Genomic DNA, 25,529 nt, shown 5'->3' with positions numbered 1-25,529 from the left:
AAGTTCGACAGTTACAAAACAAAAACTTCAGCTCTAGAGTTGAAGTTCGCCAGTTACAAAACAAGACTTCAGCTCTAGAGCTGAAGTTCGCTAGTTACAAAAATAAAAACTTCAGCTCTAGAGCTGAAGTTCGCCAGTTACAAAAACAAAAACTTCAGCAATGCAAATAGAGAACAAAACTTCAGCTACTATGCTTGTTCAGCAATTACAAACAAAAACTTCAGCACACTTGGTTCAGCACACTTGCTACTTCAGGCACGTCTACTAGAATGCTGAAGTTTTGCGTCGATTGCCTTTGCTACTTCAGTCCCGTATGCTGAAGTTATGCGAAAAGGCGGGTACGCTTGTAATTTTTTTTTGCAAAGCGGACACAAGTTAAAACGTGACACAAAAAACAGGTATTGCAAATCTCCCAATATATCGCTAGGAGGACTATTTGGTCCAGCCCACATGAAGTCTCTTGGCATGGAGCGCTTTATTTTTCAATGTGAGATTTTTTTCTGAAAACTCGAATTAATTGGCCCTTAATATGAATATCAGATACATGGTGAAAAATAAAAGAAAATTTACCTTTGCTTCTTCCCATTTCTTTGCAGATTAGACCAAATATGAAAGTTAGTAACGTAAATGTTTATATTCATTGATGAATGGCATGTAAGTGCTTAGGCAACATTAGAGAACTATGCCAATAACAGTACCAAATAGAAACAATCACCAGTCTAAGTACAATAGATTTTACCCTTTGATAATTTACACATTTATTAATGCACTGATTTTATCAGGCAAGACATCAAACCACTTCTTGGGGAAAAAAGGGGGACAACAAGAAAAGACCACTAAATAGTCTGGTACACAAAATATCCCGTATTTATGCAAGGTTTAGAAAAGAATCGCACCCCAAAAGGTATACTGTAAACAATCTAACCTGATGTTTAATGGTTGTTTCCATGTCTCGAACCCGTGACCTATAAATTGTACAAAAACAACTTTATTGTTGCTCCAAGTCTCCTCCTCGGCATAACACTACTATTATTTTTCAAAAAGCCCAAGGGTAGAGGGAAGGATGATTTAAGAATACTGATTCATTTTTAAGAAGTGACTAAATATTCAAGCTTCTTTTTTGACTAAAAGTTATACACAAAAGCTGAAGGTGTTAAACTAAAATTGTCAAGCCAAGGACTACGTAACTGCATCCAAACAGGGTCTTGACTAAAATCCATGCTCATTTTTGGGACTTGAATATCAGCCAAATTACCTTTCCCGTTCAGAAAGTTTGGGCTTAAGCAATTACTCTTGCCTTTGATTTCTAATGAAATATCATAAGGGTTGTTCTTAGTAATTGATAATATATCTTCTTCAACTTCATCCTTAGTAATCAAGAATTTGGGGCTCTGATCAGTTATTGGCGCTGCCATAATTAGTTCATTATTTTCACTGCAAAATGACATGGTGTCCATTGGCTGATTTGTGGTCTTCATTTCTTCATCAATTGCAGCCCTCTGTTCCAAAACCTTTAGGGAAGTTGCTTTCCTGTATATTTTGCACAACACTATGTCCTGCATATACAAATTTCACCCCTTATAAATTCAGTATCTTCAAAATAGTAACTTAGAAAATTTATGAGCGGAATAGTGACTAATCTTCCTTAGTTTTATATGAAACTTTTTCCTTTTTAGTCTGTTTCATTAAAGAAATGACACGTGGATTAAACACACACCTTATTATAGATAAAAAGACTACTAGTATTAAGTGGTGAAAGGACAGAGGGTGAACCCATTATTTGTTGAGTTTCCAATACGCCTTTGAATGCTCAAAGATTTATCAATTACAAAAAGAAAAAATTGAAAATTCTTTAAACTTTATATTTTCCTTTAATGACATAGTTCTTGCATAGCTATAGAAATGTCATGATATATTTAGGATTGAAAGAATGTTTTTGGTATATACTAACAAACAATTTCTTTCTTAAATTTCGTGCTTAGTACAAAACTGTCATATAGAGTATATCGTAGTATGGAATATATAGAAGTCGTTCCCAAAAATAATAGCCGACAATATATATATATATATATATGTATTATATTCAAAAAATGTTTATATTTTATACACTTCTCGGCTATCGACTAGCCAGTTTCAACTGACAAAATATAATTAATTTCAGCCAATCGGCCAGTTTTGTATTTTGCCCAGAATATATACCTGGGATGAGGAGACAGTATCAGGTAAACGAAACTCATTCATAACCCAATCAGTCTTGCAGCCTCGGGGAGCTCTGCCATTATAGAAAACCAGGGTTTTCTTAAGGCCAATTATATTCTTGGGATTTGACGAACTAAATATTTTTCGATCAGAACCAGTTGCTTTCCAAAATCCCTTTTGAGTAGTCCTATTTGGCCTTCCTCCGCTGCCATGTTTTCTGTCTCTTGGCACAAAAAAGTACCATTCTCTCTCGCCAATAGTCGCCAGCCCTGCTCAATTCATTAGCCAATATCAGAGAGTTATACCACTACATTCACTACAAGAAATTGGGCATAAGGCTACATTGTGAACACGTCTGGATTAGCTGATTGTAAATAGCTAATAACCTTGAAGTGTTGAAAAGTATTTTTTAGTGTTGAAACTAATTTTTAAATAAGTATTTATGTGTTTGGATAGAAGTGCTGAGACTGATAATAAGTGGTTGATGTGTTTAGTAGAAAAATACGGATAAGTTGTTCTTTTGTTAAAATGACTAATATATACTTAAAAACTTTACAAAAGTCATGAATTAAAAAGTTTCTTTGTGATGAAAAGGATGAACAATGAATATGGAATAAAGAGAAACTTAGGAAATATATTTTGAGAAAAATATTTTGTACTTGAATTAAAAAATATTATTAAGGATAAACTAGTAAAAGCTTTGGTCAAACTAAAAATGCTTGTAAGTTGAAAAACATAAGTTGGGGGTGACCAACTTATGACTTATGACTGCTTTGAGCTCATAAGCACTCTGGAATTTTACTAAACGCGTAGATAAGCCAAAAGATGTTTATAAGCCAGTGTGATCAGCTTGTAAGCTTAACCAAACACCCTCTCTATTAGATTTAAAAAACAATAGTCTGGTGCATGTAGCATCCAGTATTCACGAAGGGCTAGAGAAGGACCGCACCCCAAAGGGGCGTGATATATGCAGTCTACCCCGATTCAAGTATCAATGGATAATTTTACGGCTCGAACTCGTTACCTATAGGCCATATGGAGATAACTTTATCGTTGCTCCAATATTCTCCTCCTACTACATTAAATTAGATAAGTGTCACAAAATTAATTAATATCGACATTTGTTTTACATTTAAACTAAATGTAGAAATTTCAATATCGGGAATTTTCTGTTGTTCATAGCTCTGATTTCTTCAACTTATCTCAAAATCAAATATGATTTGCATATCCATAACCATATGACAAAAAATATATATATATACCTGGCAAATCCCAAGGATCATGACGATAAATATTGAGAAGGCCAATAACATCACAACGCAATTTCAAGCCGAGGACCTTATTTTTAAGGTAAAATTGAAGAAGTTCTTCTTCGGTTGGATGAAAGCGGAAGCCCGGCAGTGCAAACTCCATTGCTGATTCTTCTATTATTCGGATGATTGAATATATTAAAATTGCTTAGTTATACTTAGCCATAATATACCAAGTGATATATTTATAACATAAGAAAAAACCTAAGAAGAAAGACTTATCACTAAAAGTGTCAAAGACTTCAAGTCTTTCCTAGACTAAGAATGACGCGTTTGTGGCCACTGCTGTCATGACTGTGGGGTTAGTATATTCTCGGCACTGACATCAATTTTCTTTACAAGGTTTTTGTTTTAACCAAATTAATGGTGTCGGGTTTTAAAATCTATATACCAAACTAACCAATAAAGTCGGGCTTTTTAATCTCGGGTTTTTCGGGCTTTTCGATTTTTTTTCCGGTAAAGTCCTCATAACATAGCATGTGTAACTTGTGCTTCAAATATTTCTTTAGTCCTAGTAAGATACAACTCTATAGTTTATTTTCCAAGAAAATAACACAATAATATGAGATAAGGCATAGCATTATGCTATAATATTCAATAACAAAAATAATAAATTTTCATAAAGCAAATATTATTAATTAATAAGCCATAATAAAAATTAACATAATCTAAAAATATTATACAGGTCATGCTAAAATAAGTATTGCTAATAAGTACTATTAATTACGTAACTAAGCACTAAAGAAAAAGATAAACTAAGTTATGCACTTTCATTATAAACCAATGTAAAACTAAAAAATAGATATCCAACATTATCGTCATTCCTAGTGTTGAATTGAATTTATTTTGTGAGCATTAGTATTTACGGGCTATTAAATTTATTTACGATTCAAGAATGTTAAGTCCAAATTTGAAATAATACGTTAAAAGATAAAACTAAAAAAATTAAAAATATTTATTAATTATATTACAATAAAATATTTATATGTATAAAATATTTTTAAAAAAAATTATATAAATGTACTATCGGGTTGATTTAGTTTCGGTTTGACTTTTTAAAGTTAAAACCAAACCAACCAATTTTGGTCGGTTTTTTTTCCAATACCAAACCAAATCATCTTAAACCACAATCAAGTTTTTTTTTTCCGGTTTGACTCAAATTATCGATTTTTTTTATACACCCCTAATTATCATAAGGTTGAAGTTTCAAAGGTTGATTTTCCAAATTAACATTGAAAGAGTTTCTACCATTAGTCTATAGAATCTGTGAACAGTTTCAACCTTCATTAGCAACTGTCAAGGTCAAGATTTTCTATCAACTGTGACTTATGCTTCGTTAAGTTGAATCGGTCATACTCCTACGGTCCTACCTAATTACTGTATCTATTTTTGCTTACATTAGATCATTATGATGTTAATAGTTTTTGCTTTTCTAAACGATATACTCAGGGGGGTTTAAGGGGCGGGAGGGTTATCTGAATCCCCTTCGCTGAAAAAATACACTATATATATGAGGCAAAATTTATTTTTATCTCTATATATTATATTTTAAATCCCCCTTAGACCGTCCAAAAGCATAACTTAGTGGTTAAGGGGGTTCGAAAACTACAATCTTTTTTAACTTTTTTTTTTGAACCCCTTAGAAAAAATCATGTCTCCCCCGTCAGATATACTAATGTGATGAACCTCGGAACATAACTGTACCGATGAATTGTATTCCAAATAAAATAAAAAAGTTTAACTTCTACCTTGATAGTGTAAAAAGTTTTTTTTTATATTATCAGATCGCCTAATTAAGGAAGTACTACAAGAAATTGTGTCATAAAAAGTGAGGTTAAATACATGAAAAATAAGACGAGTAACTTGCGATAAAACATATTAAAATATATTGATGATTTTTCACACTATCTATATATATATATATAAATTAAATTCATTAATAAATATTGAAGCCAGGTGACTTGTGAGTCATATTTTGAAGTATTAAGTTTATTTTGATTTAAATAGTTTATATTTTGGAGTGATTTTGGAATAGTTTCAGTAAATCGACTAGATTATATTCGATTCACTAGTATCTACCTCATGTATTGAAATTATCAGTTAAAGAAAACAAAAGCTTTGGTTTAGGACACCTACAAAGGAATAAAATTAATTCCGTACAAGAACTGAGGTATAAAGGGTAGATGTTAAATTTAAGCAATGAAGTTATTTCAAACAAAAGAAAGGAAGCATTAATCAAAACTATTTGAAATATTGTCTAAATCCTATATGGAAAAAGAGTAACACAATATCAAGGTTTTTCCATGTTTGGTAAATTCAAAGTACAAACGCGCGTTAAAAAACCAAGGTTTGAAGATGACAAGGGAATGTTGCAGTAGAAATTTTTTAACCCTTTTTTTTATTGGAAAAATTGACTTGAAAGTCTACGCTTAACACATTAATAATTAACGAAATTGGAGAGACCACAATCTCTTGAATCTTGATCGTAAAAATGGTTCAACCTCCACTTTCCCCATTTTTATATTCCCCTTCCTATTTCCATTCATTTTCTTGCCACTATACAATGGGAAGATATAGCCCACTACGGAAGGTCTTAGAGTAACGGTAAATTTGTTTTTATATTTTCATTAATGCTTGTATTAGGGTAGCTGTCTACGTTATATCCCTTGGGGTGCAGCCTTTCTGCGAATCCTGCCTGAATGCAAAACGCCTTATGCATCAGACTGTCCTTTTTTATACAATAAAAAAATGTTTAATCACATTCAATGTAATAACACCAAATCAAGCTATTTAACCATAATTAATAGAGGTTAGAATACATAACAGTTAGTTAATGATAAATTCTTAAAGTTTTATGTGAAGGAAAATATCACATGTTTATTGATTTAATATAAACATCAGGGTGAATAAATTGAAGAGGAATTTTCATAAACCACCATTGTTTAGTGGCTATTAATTTTCTATAGCTACCATATACATAATTATTTCCTATAGCTAGAATTCAGCTGTTACGATAGTGTATTCGTTGTATTCGCATTGCTGTATTCATGAATACAACAACAAAAAGTGCCTAAAAATCAAGGTAGTCCAGCTGTACGCGCATGTATTCACATGTATTCACGCAATGTATTCTTGAATACAACAGCAAAAAGCGCCTAAAATTGGGACAGTCCAGCTGTACGTGCATGTATTCACATGTATTCGCGATGCTGTATTCATGAATACAGTAGTAAAAAGCGTCTAAAATTAGGGCAGTCCAACTATACGCGCATGTATTCACATGTATTCGCGCCATGTATTCATGATTACAACAGTCAAAAAGGCCTAAAATCAGGGCAGTCCCGCTTTCGTTCATGTATTCACATGTATTCGCGTTGTTGTATTCATGAATACAACTGTAAAATGTGCCTAAAATCAGGGTAGTTCAGTTGTATGCGCATGTAATCACATGTATTTGCGCCATGTATTTATAAATACAATAACGGAAATCACCTTAAAAATATGTATGTCCAGTTGTCTAAGAGGGATGAAAAACATAAATAGCGTATTTCATGCCTCAATGGTAGTACATACCATAAATACTTATTTTGCTATAAAATATAAAAGGTAGCTATAGAAAATAATATTTTAAAATAATTTTGATTTATAATAAATATATAGATTGTATACCTTTGCTACAGTAGGTAAAATTTCCTAAATTGAATACAATGTCATCTCTTCTCATAATTAATCAACTTGTTGGCCTAGTTCTACTTGATGTTTGAGCAAAAGAGACATTACCATCTCTATGGCGAACCAATCAAAAACTCCTAATTAAGTCATAATCTAATAATTAACAAGCTAAGGTGGAGGTCTCAAGATTAATGGAATCTCAGGTTCAATTGTCTTATAGAATGATACTGACTTATTCTATTTCTTAGAATGAAGTATTATTCTAGAAGTTGAATTTTTTTTAAAAAAATAAAAACTTTTTTGTTAAATGCTCATCTAATTTAAAAGTTTATGGAAATTTTACCAAACAGTTTATTAATTGATCTCCTAATCATCATCTAAAAGAACGGGTCAAATTTCTTTTGCTCCTCAAGATAAAAGAGAAAAAAACAAAGCACAAATAAACAGTGTCTTGAAAGTAGCTTTCATGGCAACTTCTTGGAATCTTCGTGGTAATGTTTGGTAAAACTTTACTCGGAGTGTTTAGACCAATCAATAAATGCATGACATTTGCGAATAAACTTATTTTAATTAATTAGGGGTGACTCAAGCACATGCGAAGCTTAAAGCCAAAGTTTAATATGAGGCCTACAGTTTTAAAAGAAAGTTATAAAATATATTTTTATTTGAGTTCAATTCTTCTAGCTTTATAAGATACAACGTTATTAATAATCTTTTTTTATAATCAATTTTCTCTAATAGTTCCTTTTTAATTGATAATATAGCCAACTCATTTAATCTTTTTTGAGATATTATTGATCTCAAATAAGAGTTTATAAAGCAATAGAAGTATATAACTATTGGAAGCTTAAAAATATTGTAGAACATTTGAACTAATCAAATCTAGAAAAAGAAGATAGAACAATAAAATCTTGGAGAAAGAAGGTGAGTAAGAATATTAAAGAGAAAGACAAAATCATGACAAAATAAGAAAGGGGTAGTAAAAATTGGGCACATTACCTAATGAGGGAATAAAAAGTGGAAAATTGAAATGTTGAGAAAACTATTCATCTACCATATTTTTTAGTAAGTCAAATTATTACTTTGTTTCTATATCTTAAAGAACTTTTTTTTCCTTTATAATAAAAACTCTACTTTTGTATTAAAAGTACTAAATATTATTTTTTTAAATACCTATAAAAATATTTTTTTTAAAATATGGGACTCCCCAAATTTAGGGGCCTAAGGCACAAACCTTACTACCCAAAACATTAGAGCCAACCCTCTACTTTACCATGGTTATTAAATGCATATTTTTGCATTATCAAATTACTTAACCATGATCAGTTGATATGATTTAGTAGAAATACCCGATGTAGATAAATATTTGCGGTTACTACTTTGACAAACAAATATGTCATTTTGATATTTTGGGTGTGTCTGGTATGAATGAAAATGTTTTCCTAGAAAATGAATGATTTTATCATTTATTTTTTCATGTTTGTTTGGTGAGTGAAAAGCTTTTTCCGAAAAATATTTTCTAGTGTTTGTTTAGAGAGTAGAAAATATTTTTTAGAAAAATAATTTTTTATGCTACTTTCCTTACCCCCTTCCCCCAAATACCCATATTTTCTGTGCTCCCCCTACCTCCCCTGACGGAAAATACTCATTTTGTTGAAATGAAAGAAAATATTTTTTACTTCTACAAAATTTACACAAACCCAAAAGAGACTAATGTACTACTTTACTTTTTCACTCAAAAATAACGTTGAAATTTGTGCTACAACTAAAAAGAAAATACTCTTTCTACAACATAAAAAAGTATCCATTTTGTTAAAATGAAAGAAAATACTTTTTCTACATCATGAAAAGAAAATATTTATTTTTGTTGAAATGAGAAAAAAATACTTTTTAACATTATGAGAAGAAAAGACTCATTTTGTTGAAATGAAAGAAAGTATTTTTTACTACATCATAAAAAGAAAGTGTTTCTTTTGTTAAAATAAAAGACGATACTTTTTACTACATCATTTTGTTGAAATGAAATAAAATATTTTTTCTATATTTTGAACAGAAAGCACTTTTTCTGTTGAAATGGAAAAAGTTATTTTTTACTACATCATTTTGTTAAAACGAAAGAAAATACTTTTTCAACATCATGAAAAGAAAGTACTTTTTTGTTGAAATGAAAGAAGATATTTTTTACTACATCATTTTACTAAAATGAAAGAAAATGCTTTTTAACATCATGAAAATAAAATACTTTTTTGTTGAAATGAAAGAAGATACTTTTTACTACATTATTAAAGAAAGTATTTTTTGTCAAAATGAAACAAAATAATAATTTTTATATCATGAAAAAAATATTTATTTTGTTGAAATGAAAAAGAAAATACGCTATCTGCAACATGAAAAGAAAATATTTTTAATAATATTCCTATTTAGGGTAGGGGTACGGCAGGGTTGGGGGAGCGTGTGGTAGGGGTGGGATATGTGGGGGGGGGGGGGGTAGGAGGATGGGGAAGGTTGAAGAAGAGTTTCGGAAAATATTTTTCTTCTTTTGATAGGGAAAATATTTTTCTTCAATTAGAGGAAAATGAGTTCATGAGAAAAATATTTTCTAAAATATTTAAGTCAATCAAACATGAGAAAATTAAAAAACCTTCCGACCAAACACACCCTTAGGGTCCCTTGTTGGCTTGCCTGCTCGTAGTTCTGCAGTTTTCTACCTTTTTAGCCTTCAAAATAAAGATTTTCAATTTTTTTAAAGTTGTGTTGGCACAAAGTACCTTTAATATCTTTGACAGGCCATTATTGAATGAATGAAATTTCTTGAATTCTCAGTCAAGCTCATTCGCCTTTAATCTTATCCAGGAGTTTAAATGTGGATTCATTTTATAAATTGGAAAATTTATTACGGCGCAACCACTTTTTTATATTATTTTAAATTTATAATAAAATATTACTATGAATCAATGTACGATTGAAATAAAAAAAATTGGAAAATTTATGTCCTCGTACTCTGAGTCCTTCTCTCTATTTTGAAAGAAAAGGAAAGAAAAGAAGCCCATAATAAAACCAAAATCGTAAAAATTGCACGGGGTTAACATATACCCATTTTTTAAAAAAGTTTTAACTTGTACCTAATTTTTAAACAACTTTAGCCCATTTCTCCTCCTCCTTCGTTTTCTTCTTATTCTATTAATAACTGAAAGACATTATGATTAATTCTCTAATACTACCACCATCTTAAGAGAAATTTTCAGTCTATTTTTAACATTGGCCTTTTTTTCGGAGATGATATTAAATGTTATTTTACAGTTTTGTATTCTGAAATCTCTTTCTTAAATCCACATTCTTACCTGTTTGGATCGATGGATTTTGCCTTACGTATTCCACATTCACTACTGTAAATCCACTATACTTGTTTGGTTTTATATTAAAAAAAATTAGATGTAAAATACAAACTCAAAATCAAATGGTTTGTCATTTGAAACGTGGAATCCAAGTCCATTCCTACCAATATGTGTTTGGTCTTGGAAGTTACACTACAAGGGAAGGAAAAGAGGGAAAACTAACACTACAAGGTATTTCATATCGGTGAATATTCTGTTTTAACTTGTAAGTTTCATTCTATTAACAACTTAACCTTTACCATTTATATTTCACTCTTCCTGCAAAATGTTACTTCAGCTCATATAGTGCTAAGTTTTTATAAATTAACTAAATAACTTCAGCATCTTCTGCTGAAGTTTTTGAAAAAGCTTTATGGCAAAACTAATGAATCCAGGACAAAAAAAACTTCAGCATTTTACAAAAGAACTAAATAACTTCAGCATATTCTGCTGAAGTTTTTGAAAAAGTTTATCCAAGACAAAAATCCTTCAGCTTATTTAGTGTTGAAGTTTTTATAAATGAACTAAATAACTTCAGCATCTTCTGCTAAAGTTTTTGAAAAAACTTAATGATAAAACTAATGAATAAAAGAAGAGAATGCGCCAAAGAGCATGTTGGTTTTGGATGAGCTATATATCTTGTCAGCATATATCGTGCTTCAGCTTCCTTTATCTAGTTTGATGGGGGAATCATCTTATTGCCCCTCACCAATACAGTCCTAACTCTTGTTGCTGATATAGAAATATGTCCACATTCGTTTGGCCAAAGTTAATACATAGGATGAGGAAAAGAAGAATGTGGGAATCACAGAAATCATCCTTGCCACGAGCATTAGCGACAACGATATCAAGCACAAGGGACTGTAATGCAATTGTCTTTATGAAAGACAAACTCCAGAGTAGGATGGTCCGGAAAAGCATTTTTTATTGAGCTGTCTTTGAGTTAAGTTCAACAATTACAAATAAAAACTTCAACTAATAGAGAACAAAACTTCAGCTACTATGCTTAAGTTCAACAATTACAAACAAAAACTTCAGCACACTTGGTTCAGCACACTTGCTGCTTCAGGCCCGTCTACTAGAATGCTGAAGTTTTGCGTGATTGCCTTTGCTACTTCAGCCCCGTATGCTGAAGTTATACGAAAAAGTGGGTACGCTTGTAATTTTTTTGCAAAGCGGGCACAAGTTAAAACGTGACCCAAAAAGTCCGCATAGATTCAAATGCCCCACCAAAATCTTCCCCAAATCCCCAAAGCCCATTGCGTCCTAAAACCACTAGAAGCCCGTAAAAGAAAACCCAACCCATTAAATTATTAAAAAAATAACACTGTATAGTTGTTCTCAAAATAATAGCTAATTAAATAAATTGTATATACTTTTTCGGCTACCGAATGTAAATAGTTTCCGGCGCGGGTTAAAGATGATAATACACCTAAATTATCGGGCAAATACAAAATTGTCTGATCAACCGAAACTAATTGCATTTGCTATATATCTATATATAAATATAAAGTTGGGAATGAAGAAGGTGATGTGTCATGTCTCTTTGTCCATGAATCACATTTATCTTTTTTTCTCAATGTTTTGACATTTTACCTAATTTTCTGTATTTATGTGCTATAGATTAAAATTTTAAAAAAATCACATATTAATTACATAGTCTTAATTACACCTCCCTCCCTTTTTTATCCTATCTGTTTTTTCAGTTTAGAAAACCAAACGTCCCCATCATTAATACCCCAAATAATTACACCTTGAATGGTTAATGTAACAGAATATTAAACATGCACTTTAATCACATGGTCTAAGCAAATTAAGAAGCAGCCGTTGCCTTGATCCAAAAGCCCAAAAGTCTCACCATGAATTTTGCCTTATACTAGAAAGCTCAAGAGTCTATAAATTAAACCAACAAGATTTGGAAGCTAATGGGAGAGATTTGTACATTGTAGTGGTCTTTGTCAAAATCTGGTCATATTCTGGATGCGTTAAGGTTCGTCACTTCCGCCAGTAATTTCTGCCAAACAAAAGCTTCCACTTGCCAGGTTTTGGCCCAGACTTGGGTTTCAGTTCTTTGAAAGAACACAGAGAAATTTCATGGAGTTTCCTTTGCATTAACCGCAAGAAATGTCAAGAAATTTGAGAATTTTCTTTTAAAAAGTTATTAGGCAGAATAACTGTCTTGGAATCCTACTCATCATCTTCCTTCTGTCCTTGAAAATACTTTTTGTCTGATCCACGACAATAACGTTATTATTTAAAAGTATTCATAATTATTAGTGAGAATTTGTCAGTGTCAATGCAGAAGAAATGCCTTTATATTAAAGGTATGATGACTCGTATATGATATGGCGTTGGATATGGAAGGAGCACAATTGCTTTGCCGCTTTCTTTATGCAACTAAACCTGCTCATATTTAATTTGCTTCAAATGAATTAACAAAATAGGTTTAGTTTCTTCGAATCTCATTTAAGCTGCTCAAGAGTCAAGAGTTTCTCTTTCTCTTACTTCATAATTTTGGAGAAAAGTGAATATACCTACTATCGGTGGTTAGATTTTTCGGCAGCTTTATTGTATAGTGTCATTTTATTTTATAAAGCTGATACCATCTTGGTGTTTCATTAGTGGAGTAAATTACTTTGTTTATCAATGCTAAAAAAAATCCTTCATTTGCTGAATGATGCCCCCTTTGCTTGAAAATCAATTCATATTAGGTAATAGTTTCTTTAAAAAAATCTTCCTCCCTTATATAACACTACAGATTTAACATCATTCATGCAAGAGTTATGCGCAATTTGCGTACACTTTATCATATTCGAATTGCGGATATCAAATTTAATTCCATAGCATCTAAATTTTTGTTCATGGTAAAGTTGGCTTAGGATACTTATCATGCCTATATTATATTGCAAAACTTGGTAAAATTGGCTTAGGAATCTCAAGCATTCATTTAAAGTCAGCAATATAAATATATTTTCATTATATTCAATGTTTCTTTAGTGTTTTAAAGATTATTCTATCTTACATGATTAGTGAAACAATTGACTACGTCTGCTCGGACTGTAGAGTCTAAAGAGAGATTTTCAAGTGTGAAAATATAATTAAACAACTTGTGCTATATTTTGTGAGCTTCTAAAGTCCAGAGAGGCAATATTTTTGCGGTAGTTTGTAGAAGTGATCTAGAATTAACAATTACAACAATTAAAATGTTTATAAGTAATCTAGAATTAACAATTACAGCAGTTAAAATATTTATAAATGTATATTTTAAAACGATCTTGCCGACGACATCTAAATTCAGTAAAAGCATTCATATTTCAATATTAGCAAAAAGAAAATGGTGTGGTCTCTTCAAGTTTTAATTCTGAGATATTCATCTTCTATTATTTCTCCAAAGGAAAGGAACACCAAGTCGTTTCTCTCCAGAGTGCTATATAGCGATATCAAATCTTTATGGTCTCTATGACATGAATTTGAAGAGGAGGGGATTCTTGGGTAGAGGTAAATCATGATTTAGAATCAGTTTTTATTTTTTCACTTTCCTAATTTTTCCATTACAATCTCTCTATTGGAGTAATATTCTGATTCTCTTACCATTTCATAATTGATGTTTATTAGTAATAAATTAATGTTATTAATTTTGTTATTTTTTTTGTTTTTTTGCTAACAACACAAATATGTTATTACTGGTTGTATTTGTATTATCACTAATAACACAAAAATGGTTTGTTGCTTAGGTACACATGTCCACTATTCACGACTTATGAGAGAAATTCTTTACAAACAGGATGCCGAACGGTTTTCCTGCCGACCACGAGCTCTCATATGCAAGAGAATTGAAACTTTTAAGTCCAACATAGGATCCTCATAAAAGCCAATTGTAGTGCTAGCATTATATATTTTGCTCTTTATATGATGAGCGTTGTGATAACTTTCTTAATTTATATTTTATTTTTTATCTTAAAATTATTTTTATGTGTATATATCTTTTCTAATGTTCGTTTTACTTTTAACTTTTAGTATTATATTGTACTCGGAATGAGTTTATATGATCACGCGTAGCGCGAGCAAGTTAATATATATACCGTTTCTCTAAATTTTTGCCTTAACCAACTACCTTAGCCTAACGGTGACGCAAATCTCATTAATTCCCCAAACTAATTACCAACCCACAAAAAAAACATATTATCCAAAGGATAGAAAGAAATTGGGGAACTTTCTTCTCAAAATTAGCTTTTTCAACCCTTCACTTTCCCGCAGCTAGAAAGAGGGGAAAGAGGGGAAAGAGTAGTACGAATATATAAGGCAAACTTGGAAATATTAGTATCTTTTTTTCCTTTTAATTTTCCTTCTATTTTTTAAGAAATTTAGTGAGGTGGGTAGATAAGATGAAATAGCGAATGAAATTAATCTTCGGAATCATGATTACCGCTTCTGTTAACAATGGAAAAAGAGATACTATTATCTTTAGGGAAAAGACGTGAGTATCTATAAAAGTTAAAATATTTACCATATTTTATGTATAAAAGAATTTTATTCATTAAATAATTATAATTTCCTACTCATTTAATAAACAAACGAGTATCTCAAAATAACTACCAATGCTAATGCCCTACCTATAAAAACGGAAAAGCTGCTCAAATTTGGCAGAATTTCACAAAAATTAGCGCACAAAAATTGAGATTTCCACCAGCATAACAGAATCATTGTTGAAGACTTGAAGATCGCAAGCCCGAAAAAACAGAGGGAAGATGTTGATTTCTCTTTAAAATTCGACCTTTTCTCCTTAAATTTGTAGAAGTATCAATCTGTTCGAATCATAGCAGCTGATTTTACTTTCGAAGATGCTGAAACTTTTGATGCTCAAATTTGCATCGTATGGTTTCGATTATGATTTCGCTGATTACAAAAATTTAGCGCTCAAATATCTGAATTTTTAGCTGAAAATTTTGTTCTCAGTTTGGAGATCTCGAGATCTTGAGGTTTGAATCATAACAGCTGATTCGAGTTCGAAAAATCTACTGTTGAAATTCAGTATTTGACGTCAACACTATTGAGATTTGCACTGTCGAGATTCAATTTTGGACATGAAAGTAGTTATAACTTCAGAATCTGTATAATCATGAAAAATATACCAATTCTGCTGCAGCATAGTGGAGAATGAGATGATAACCATAATTTCATAAACTTTCATATTGATGCAATTCTAATAAAAACCTGTTGGAAATTTGAACAACTTCTCAGAGAGATTGCAAAGCAACTGCAAAAAGACAATAACACAATAGTTATTCAGTATGCTATTGCTCAAGGATATCCACCAATTATATTTTGCAGCGATATGAGTGTTAGTGTTTACATGGAATTAAAAAATTCAAGTGCAGGGATGACAACATTCCCACTATGTGTGTCGTTTGCTAAAAATACTATAGCTGCAAGCACTTCCAGTTTCGACGTTGCTACAATTTCATCAGAAATTGGCAAATTGCACAATTTGACGAAAGTATTGATATGATTAGTACTTTTGATGTGCAAGAAGGATATGATACCGGTATAGAACTTGATGATGCAAACATCATAACTGATCAATTTCATCAAAAAGTTTAAAAAGGATAAATTTACAAAGACAAAAACCTGCTGGCTTTTGTTATGAAATAGTATACCGTTAGAGAAAAATATCAATATCGGGTTAATAAATCATGCCCAATAAGGTTCGTCTGCATTTTTTCAATTAAAAAACTATGTGATGCCTATATAGTATATCAGGATGCTATATCAGTATACTATGTGAGTATAGAATTGTACTTGATTGTATATGTATTTTTATCAATAAAACAGGATACCGATATAGTATATCACTATGATATATCACTATACGATGTAAATATAGACTTATATTGGTTTCTGTGTGTATTTTTATCAGTAAAAGATGATACGAATATAATATATAAGTATGCTAAATCATTATACTATGTGAGTATATAGAATTGTACTGGGTTGTCTGTGTTTTTTATCAATAAAAGATGATACTGATGTAGTATATAAGTATGCTATATGAGTATACTATGTGAGTATAGAATTGTACTAGTTTTTTTTTTTTTTGTGTGTGTGTGTATTTTATCAGTAAATTATGATACCGATATAGTATATATGTATGTTAAATTAATATACTATGTGAGTATAGAATTATACTGATTTTCTGTATTTTTATCAGTAAAAGATGATACTGACATAGTATATAAGTATGCTATATGAGTATTCTATGTGAGTATCGAATTGTACTGGTTTGTGTGTGTGTTTTTTAATCAGTAAAATATGATATCGATATAGTGTATATATATATATATACTAAATTAATATACTATGTGAGTATAGAATTGTACTCGTTTGTCTATGTTTTTTATCAGTAAAAGATGATAAGCATGCTAGATAAGTATACTATGCGAGTATAGTATTGTACTGGTTTTTGTGTGTGATTTATCAGTAAAACATGATACATAACTATATTTGTATTATAAATAGGAATACCCTTGATTGCGTGGATGAAAGATGCACTTGGAGACTTAAAGCATCAAGACTACGAGCATCAAATCTTTTCAAAATGATGGATTTCAATTCTGTCCACAATTGTTTAAATGATAAGAGATTTTGTTCACAAAAGCATGTTGTCTCAGCTTTTGTTGCAGCTGTGGTACAAGATAAACTTGTTGACCCGAAAATTATATCTACACCAACAGATATCTAGAGAGACATTGTCACGACCCAAAACACGACCCGTCGTGATGGCACCTATCGATGATACTAGGCCAACCGACATTACCAAAACACTTTCAACAATAACCAGAAATAAATCAAGACTTTTAAAATAACTGAAATCTTTGCCCTAAAACAGGGTGAACCCCAAAACATAAGTGTGGAAATAAAGCCCGATATCGAGGTTCCACTTGTCATGAGCATCTAACATAATCGATCCAAAAGTAACAAGACCAACATAGTCTGGAATCTAAAAATACAGAAAATAAGGAAAGATAGGGAAGAAGAAAGCAGGGTTGCGAAAACCGGTAGCTACCTCGCGATCTCCAATGACCAGCTACAAGTACTATCAACAACCTCCGCGTCCAATAACTCCCGGATCTGCATACGAGGCGCAGGGAGTAACGTGAGTACACCCACTCAGTAAGTAACAATAATAAATAAGGAACTGAAGATAGTGACGAGTTACACAGTTTTAGTTCATTTTCAATAATTTCAAAAAGGAAAATAGTCATGCTTCCCAAGTTCTGGTAATTCAAGTCAAATCAGTTTATTTTAGTCATGTTCAAGTAAAACCAGATAAGAATATCTTTCAACAATTTTCAAAACATGGATATAAGGCAACTGTGTGCATCAATAATGTAATCATATACTGCCTCTCAGGCAATCATCTGTCAGTCCTCCTAATCACTCCAACCTCACAAACACTCATTCCTCCCAGTCACTCATTTCTCACAATCAGTCAGCACTCGGCACTTGCACTTAGTAGGTACCTACGCTCATCGGAGGTGTGCAGACTTCGGAGGGGCTCCTTCAGTCCAAGCGCTATAACAAGCCAATCATGGCATAAATCAATAAAACATGCTGCGGTGTGCAACCCGATCCCATAAATATCCTCACAACCAGGCCCTCGACCTCACTCAATCATCTTTCCAGTCTCTCGGGCCTCTCAGATATCAGGAAAATCAGCCCAAACAGCAATAACATGATGCGTCGAACAGAATAACAGAGACTGAGATATGATATGCGAGTAAAAACTGTGACTGAGTATAAATAGAATATTTAACAGGCAATTCAACATGTAACGCGGCCGCTACGGGACCCAGCAGTGCCAACATATAGCCTAAACATGGTTTCTAACATGATTTACAGTCAATCTTTCATAACACATAGAGAGTATATAGCTAACAGGATGTTGTTCAACTTTACAATTCTACGTGACAGACTAAGTCACAATATCCTCGGTGCACGCCCACACACCGATCACCTAGCATGTGCGTCACCTCCAAAATAGTCACAAGACCCAATGTCCTGGGTTTCATACCCTCAGAACCAGATTTACAACTGTTATTCACCTCAATTCGAGCAAATCTCTACTCCGCAATTCCCTTGACTATCGAATCGGCCTCCGAACGCCCTGAATCTAGCCACAAACAGTACAATACTATTAATATATTCTAAAGGAATCAATTCCACAAGAAAGACTACTAAATTAGACTCAAATCCTGAAATTAGCTCAAACCCGGCCCTCGAGTCCACATCTCGAAATCCGACAAAAGTCACCAAACCCGAAAGCACATTCACTCACGAGTCTAACTATACCAAATTTACCAAAATTCGATCTCATTTTGTCACTCAAAAATCCAAAGTTCACTCTCCAAAATCTCAATCCTAAACCCCCAATTTTCACTTCAAACTCCACTAATTAGATGAGAAATCAATGGGAAAACACCACAGCTAAGGGTACTTAGGCTCAAGGGACTTACCTCAGTGGAAAACCCTTGAATTCCCTTCAAATATCACCTCAAAAGCTCCAAAGTTCGAGTTACAAATGGTGGAAATGAGGAAAATACACGAAGTCTTCTATTTATACATTCTGCCCAGCGAAGTCGCACCTGCGGTCCCTTAACTGCAGCTGCGGGACCACATCTGTAGACCCAGCTCTGTTTCTGCGGAAATCACTTAAAATCCTTGGGAACCCTTCTGCACCTCTAGACCGCATCCGCTATCATTGCAGGTGCAAAAACTACATCGCACCTACGGTTCCTGCCCAGTTCCACCATGGCTGCATCTGCAGCTCCTCAGTCGCTCCTGCAGGCTCGCACCTGGGGCTCCCACTCCGCAAGTGCGGAGACACCAGAACTAGTAACTCCAGCTACAATTTCCAAGTTTCAAACCTTCCGTTAACCACCCGGAATCACTGCGAGGTCACCGGGACCTCAACCAAACATACTGACACGACCCATAACATCATACGAACTTAGTCAAAACTTTGGATCGCTCTAAACAACATCAAAACACCAAATTACCCCCAGATTCAAGCCTAAGAACTTCTAAACTTTCAAATTCCACAAACGATACCAAAACCTATCAAATCACGTCTGAATAACCTCAAATTTTACACACAAGTCATAAATGACATCATGAACCTACTCCATCTTACAGAATGTCAGGACCCAAAAACCGACCCGGTCATGATGGTGCCTATCGTGAAACTAGGCCAGCAAACTCATTTCTAAATACTCCATTTTTCAATTAAAGACTTAAGAAAATCATATTTTTAACAGAAATCCAATAAAAATAAAAGTAGGAATCAAACTAGCGGAAAGAAATACAAGTCCGACCTCGGGTGTCACTAAGTCATGAGCAAAATACTACAACTATTCGAAATAAACAAGACTACATAGTCTAAGAATATCCAACAAAAGTACTACAAGGAAGATAAGGAAGGAGAAGACGGAACTGCGATCGCCAGACAGCTACCTCGTAATCTCCAAAGAAAGAGTCTCCAAATGGTAAGATCAGCAACCGCTACCGTGCCCCGAGATACTTGTATCTACACGCAGGGGTGCAGAGGATAACATGAGTACACCAACTCAGTAAGTAACAAGTCCAAACTATGGACTGACGGTAGTGACGAACCAAACCTCAACATGCAGTAACATTTAATTGTACAGAAAAGTAGACATGCTTACAGTTCAAGTAAATTCTTAGCAGTGACTAAATACAATATGAACAGTACATAGTATAAATCTTAGGAACCTCTAAGTACCAATGCACAGATAGCATGATCAATGTTACGTATACCTCCACTCACAAGTGCTCAACCACTCAGTACTGTATATGGCCATCCGTCCCAGGGAGGATCCATCCTGGAATATATACACATCACTAATCGCAGTCATCCAGTACCGAGGAAGGCCATTCCAGCCCTATGGAGAAGATCCATCTTCGGGTATAAATACTTCGGACAAGATCCATGTCCAGGGAATATCCATCCCCTCAATATCATTAACTACGCTCACTAGGGGTGTAAAGACTCCGGAGGGGCTTCTCTTAGCCAAGCGCTATATCAAGCCAACGAAGGCATGATCAGTATCTCGCTGCGGCGTGCAGCCCGATCCCATACTGTCACTCAATATAAGGCTCTCGGCCTCATTCAGTCATTACTCTCTAGTCTCACACACACAGGCTCAAAATTGTCATGATACTAGCCCGAATAATGATATGATATGACAAATAGCAATAATCAAGACAGAGGCATGATATAATATGCATGAATATGACTGAGTACAGAGTATAATGAAGCTAATGACATGACAGTAAGAAACGACCTCTCGGGTCTCAACAATGTTGGTGTGAAGTCTTAACATGATAATTAGCATGATTTGCAGCTCATTAACTTAATCACATAATTACAACACAGAAATCAGCATGAAAAAGTCACTAAGCGGTGCCATGGCATGACCCAGGCCGCGATTCTCATAGTGCATGATTGAGGCCAACCCTGTACTACTACAAAGTAGCAAGAGAGGTCGAAGCAGCTATTACCTGAGAAGGTCAGGATCGATTTCCACAAAGAGCTAGAGATTGGACTTGAGTTTCTATCTAAATTGGAGTTGCGAGATTGTTCCTAATTGCACTTCTGAACATTGTTGGTTTTGATATTATTCCTAAATTTATACTACTAAGATGCTAAATTAGGCTAAGTGAAGCTAAGAGTAAACTATTGAAGGTTGTCTAAATAGGTAAAAGGCATTAGGGAAGTAACTTTCTTCTAGGTGGATAATTGATGGATTCTCGAGACTAAGGCTAGATTGTCATATTTGGGGAGTATGATATAATCATTGCACAATTCTACCCACTTTATACCTATCGGTAGTTTGAGTAATTTTGCCCTAATTGACTTTCTCAAGACCAATTGGGTATGATAATTTGTGCAAGCAATAAAGGTTCAAGTCGGGTATTACTATCTCTAGGTTAACTCTTTAATTGGGGCTATCAATCTCTTGAATACACCCCAATTCCTTGTTGGACCAATTTTATGGACTTAGGCTCTCTTTCTCAAGAAGAACCAAAATCAACTAGGCATAAACTAGTGTTTGCAACCACTAATTCAATATTTAAACCATAAATTAGTCCAAATATCAAACACCCGTAGACATTCAAGCCTTAAAATACAAGACCCATCAATTACCCACACTAGGGTTGAGCCAAAACCCTAGCTAATGGGTTTAGCTACTCATGATTATAGAAGAAAACAAAGAAATAGATGAAGAAAAACCCATAATATTTAATTACTAGATAAAACTTGAAGATTCAATGATGAAACTAATGTAAAATTACTCAAAATGGTAAAAGAGCACTATTCACGAGCGCAGCTGCTGTTTATAATACAACTGATGACCTAAAAATGAGAAAAGAAACTATTTATACTAGGCAGAAAATTCTAGACAAAAGTACCCCTACGGGGCTAGTGCGGACCGCAAAAAATCGAGTGCGGCCGTACTAAGGCTCTTGGATGAAACAATCTTCTCTCTGAAGTTGGCCACCGCGGGCCGCACAAAATGCACCGCAGCCGCGGTGGCTTCTATTGCGGTCCGCACAAAATGGACCACGTACCGCATTAACAATGTTCCTCCAACTTGGCACCTCTTTGAACTTGAGCTTTGCGGACCGTACAAAATCGAGTGCGGCCGCAATGAAGTCAATGCGGTCCACATGAAATGTTTTGCGGCCGCATTACTTGGCTGCCTGAAATGAGTACTCTCTGAACCTCCTCTTTGCGGACCACACAGAATGGTGTGCGGCAGCACTAGTCCTGTTATACTGAGCTTGGCCTTGTTCTTGGTACTTGTGCATGTTTCACTCCTTTTTGAGTTGGTTTTGATAAATTGTCACCTTGTTGACCAAACCCTGCAATCAAGTACAACATGTGAGCCTTTGGGACTATTTTGTACATATTTCTAATCAAAACTTAAGTAAGAAGGAGTGTAAAATGCATTATAATCCCTAGTTATCAACTCCCAAACTTAAGCTTTTGCTTGTCCTCAAGCAAATAAAATAAGACCCACCCCTTAAGAGTCAATCCAAGAAAATTCAGCTGACCTAAAGTGACCTCATCTAACATCAATTGGGACTAGCAATTGCCCTCAATTCATGAATTATTAACAACATTCACTCTTTTAAACACCATGGATTTAGTGCGACACAAGAGCCTCAAGAGTTGACTCAACACATCAAAGAAACTCTTTCTATTACTTTGGTCATTGTGGAACTCAAACTCACACATCCTCGACTCTCCCTAAGTAAAACTCACCTTTGGAATAGTAGCACTCAGAATGAGGTTAATGGAAATACACTCATCTCTCTAAAGGAAAAGTCACAAGTCCGGCTCTAAGTACCATATGCTTGCCCCTTATGTGAGTCACCACTAATGTAAGCTTCATTCAACTCAAGATCATATAAGGCTTTTGTGGAGACATAGTGAAGGCTTTTGGTTCAGGGTAGGGAATGTTTGGTCTAAGTAGATTCCATCTTCCCTTTAACACTTCTTTTGCTTAGTTTTGGCACTCATTCATTTGACTTTTTAAGTCATGTCACTTCTTTTTAAGGGATTAGAGAGACACACTGTCACTCTCTCTTGTTCATTTCAAATCTTTTCTCCTTTCTCAACTTTTCGCACCTTTCATTATTTGCTTTTATTGAATCCCTTCATTCTTTTCTACATTGAACATTCTTTTTTTCTTTTTGCTTTTCTTTCTTTTTAATTACCTTTCCTTTTATTCATTTTGTACCTTTTTACCACTTTATTGCAATCCTCGTCTCTCCTCCCAAACTTATACTTTTGCCATGTGCTAAGGAAAGATCAGGTGCCAAGAGATGGTATCTTTAGAACAGGTAAAGGCTTGTATCGTGGTTCTTGAAGGAAAATGGTATAAGACTCAAAAGGGTTGACTAGGGATTTTATCATTGGTAGGCGATGGAAGTGTTCAAGATATCATTCGGATCAAGGAGAGCCTATAATCATATCACAAGTCAAATTACACTTAGGATTTCGCCTAGACAAATATTTAGGGCAAGTTCTAGACCAATGGCTTGGGACTTGGACTTGCAATTCAAATTCTCACCACACACAAGCTATGGGATTGCTAAAGACACAGAGTCGGGGGCCCAACAACCTTAGATAAGATTTGAGCACACAATAGTCCCAAAAAACCACTTGATGATTATTGGCCAATACAAGAGTCTCAAGGTCACAACTTTTACCATCCTATACAAAACAATTTGTTTTTGACCATAGGATCAAAGACAAATGTGTTAGGCCCAAGTGAAGCTTTGCTTGAGGCACTCTTACCAACTAACTACTAAAAGCAAAAAGAAAAAAGACTCAAACCCTTAAGAAAGTTGTCATTCCATCCATCATTGGGAAGAGCCACCCGATTCACACAAATTCCACCTTTGGAAAGAACCGTGACATTAAGAAAACCAAAGGCTTATTGCAAAAACTCAAAACAAGAAGCTACGAGCATAAAATAAGAAGCTAAGAAAGGAAAAAAATGCGGAAAGTAAAATGAATATGTACAAGAGGGGATTTAATCGAATATACAATAGGAGGATGAATATATACATAAGAATGTAACTTTTTATACAGACCCAAAGTAAAAAGTACAAAAAGTGCAATGAAATGCTAAAATTATATACATACCAAAGATAAAAAAGAAAGAAATCATAAAATACTGTCATATGTACAGTCATCCAAATATTCAAATAGGGCTACCCTCTCAAAAAAAGCTGGTATTGTCCTCAATGCCAACTAACCAAAATAAGCACAAAAATAGAGGAGAGAGGAAAAATAAACTCCCTATGGGCCCTCCGTCTGTATGTGATCCTAAGTCTAGGTCCCTGGGTCCTCTGTCTGCTTGGGAACCTATGATTGGCTCCCTATGATCTGTGCCTCTGCTGGGACCTAGGCCTAGACCTGGACTGAGTCCTGGGCTGAATCCTGGGGCTGGCTGGAGGAACCTCCCTGTGGGTCCTCTAACTGAATAACTGCATCGTTAGACTGGAGGATCACCCTATTCCTCTTGGGAGGCCTCTCGGACTCCTGCTCTGGCTGGGGCTGAGCTGCTGGTGCTGGGTCATGCAATAGCAAATCTAAAGGCAGGTGATCCGCCTTCAATCTCTCAACCTCGACCCTTAGCTCCTTCACTGACTCTTTTGAAGCCCGAGTCTTCCTCATTTTCTTTGCCTCCCTAGCAAGTTCCTTGAGTGATTTTCCATGTGAGTCAACAACGTCCATAAGCAATTTCTGGTTCTTTATGATCTTCTTCTTGTTGTCCAAAAGATCCTTGAGAGTATCCTCAATGGACTATGGGACCTGTGGAGGAGGAGGTACTGACTGAGCTGTCACCATGGTAGATAGTACAGACAGCTTAGAAGTAGTTGTCTGCATCCAATTGTTGATGCTGGCGAGGGCCTGACTTAGGCGGTGGGCAATCAATGGGTATGTAGTGGAGGAGGGTATCTCTAGAATTGTAGAAGTGGAAGGACCTGGGTCCATGTCTGCTAAGGTGGAAGGAGGTTGAGTAGGAGCCACTACCACTACTGGCTCTTTAGACTGGTCAGTCGAAGTAGTGGCTTTGCCCTTGGAATGCTTGCCCTTAGGGTTGTCATCACCCTGTAGGCTATACCATGAGAAAGGTGCCTTCGCCTTCACTTTCATATCAAACTTCCGCTTTTCCACCTCTAAGTCCTCCAAGTACATCAGGAAGTTGGGAAAGTGATAAGATCTGTCACCTTCGTTCACTACCCGTGTAATAACCCGAGACATCACATTCCCGACGTTAATCGGGTACTCCACCATGATAGATGCTACCAAAATCGCCCGGTGAATAGGGAGTGAGTTGTCATGGGTGGTGGGGTCTACCCTGTTGCACACAAATGT

General features: G+C 34.4%; 1 protein-coding gene across 1 annotated transcript; it reads right to left on the bottom strand.

Annotated features, from left to right (window-relative positions):
- Positions 1–609: 609 nt before the first annotated feature.
- LOC107791002 (NAC domain-containing protein 6-like) lies at positions 610–24,884 on the bottom strand. Its single transcript, XM_016612980.2, has 4 exons — positions 24,608–24,884; positions 3,462–3,656; positions 2,200–2,468; positions 610–1,556 (listed from the first exon to the last, which is right to left on the bottom strand). Exons 1-4 carry the CDS (start codon positions 24,882–24,884, stop codon positions 1,125–1,127), a joined length of 1,173 nt encoding a protein of 390 aa, XP_016468466.2. The 3' UTR covers positions 610–1,124.
- Positions 24,885–25,529: the final 645 nt, after the last annotated feature.

Source organism: Nicotiana tabacum, chromosome 5 (genome assembly GCF_000715075.1).
Source record: "Nicotiana tabacum cultivar K326 chromosome 5, ASM71507v2, whole genome shotgun sequence".
NCBI classification, from domain to species: domain Eukaryota; kingdom Viridiplantae; phylum Streptophyta; class Magnoliopsida; order Solanales; family Solanaceae; genus Nicotiana; species Nicotiana tabacum.
This window is presented reverse-complemented; position numbering and strand designations above follow the sequence as displayed.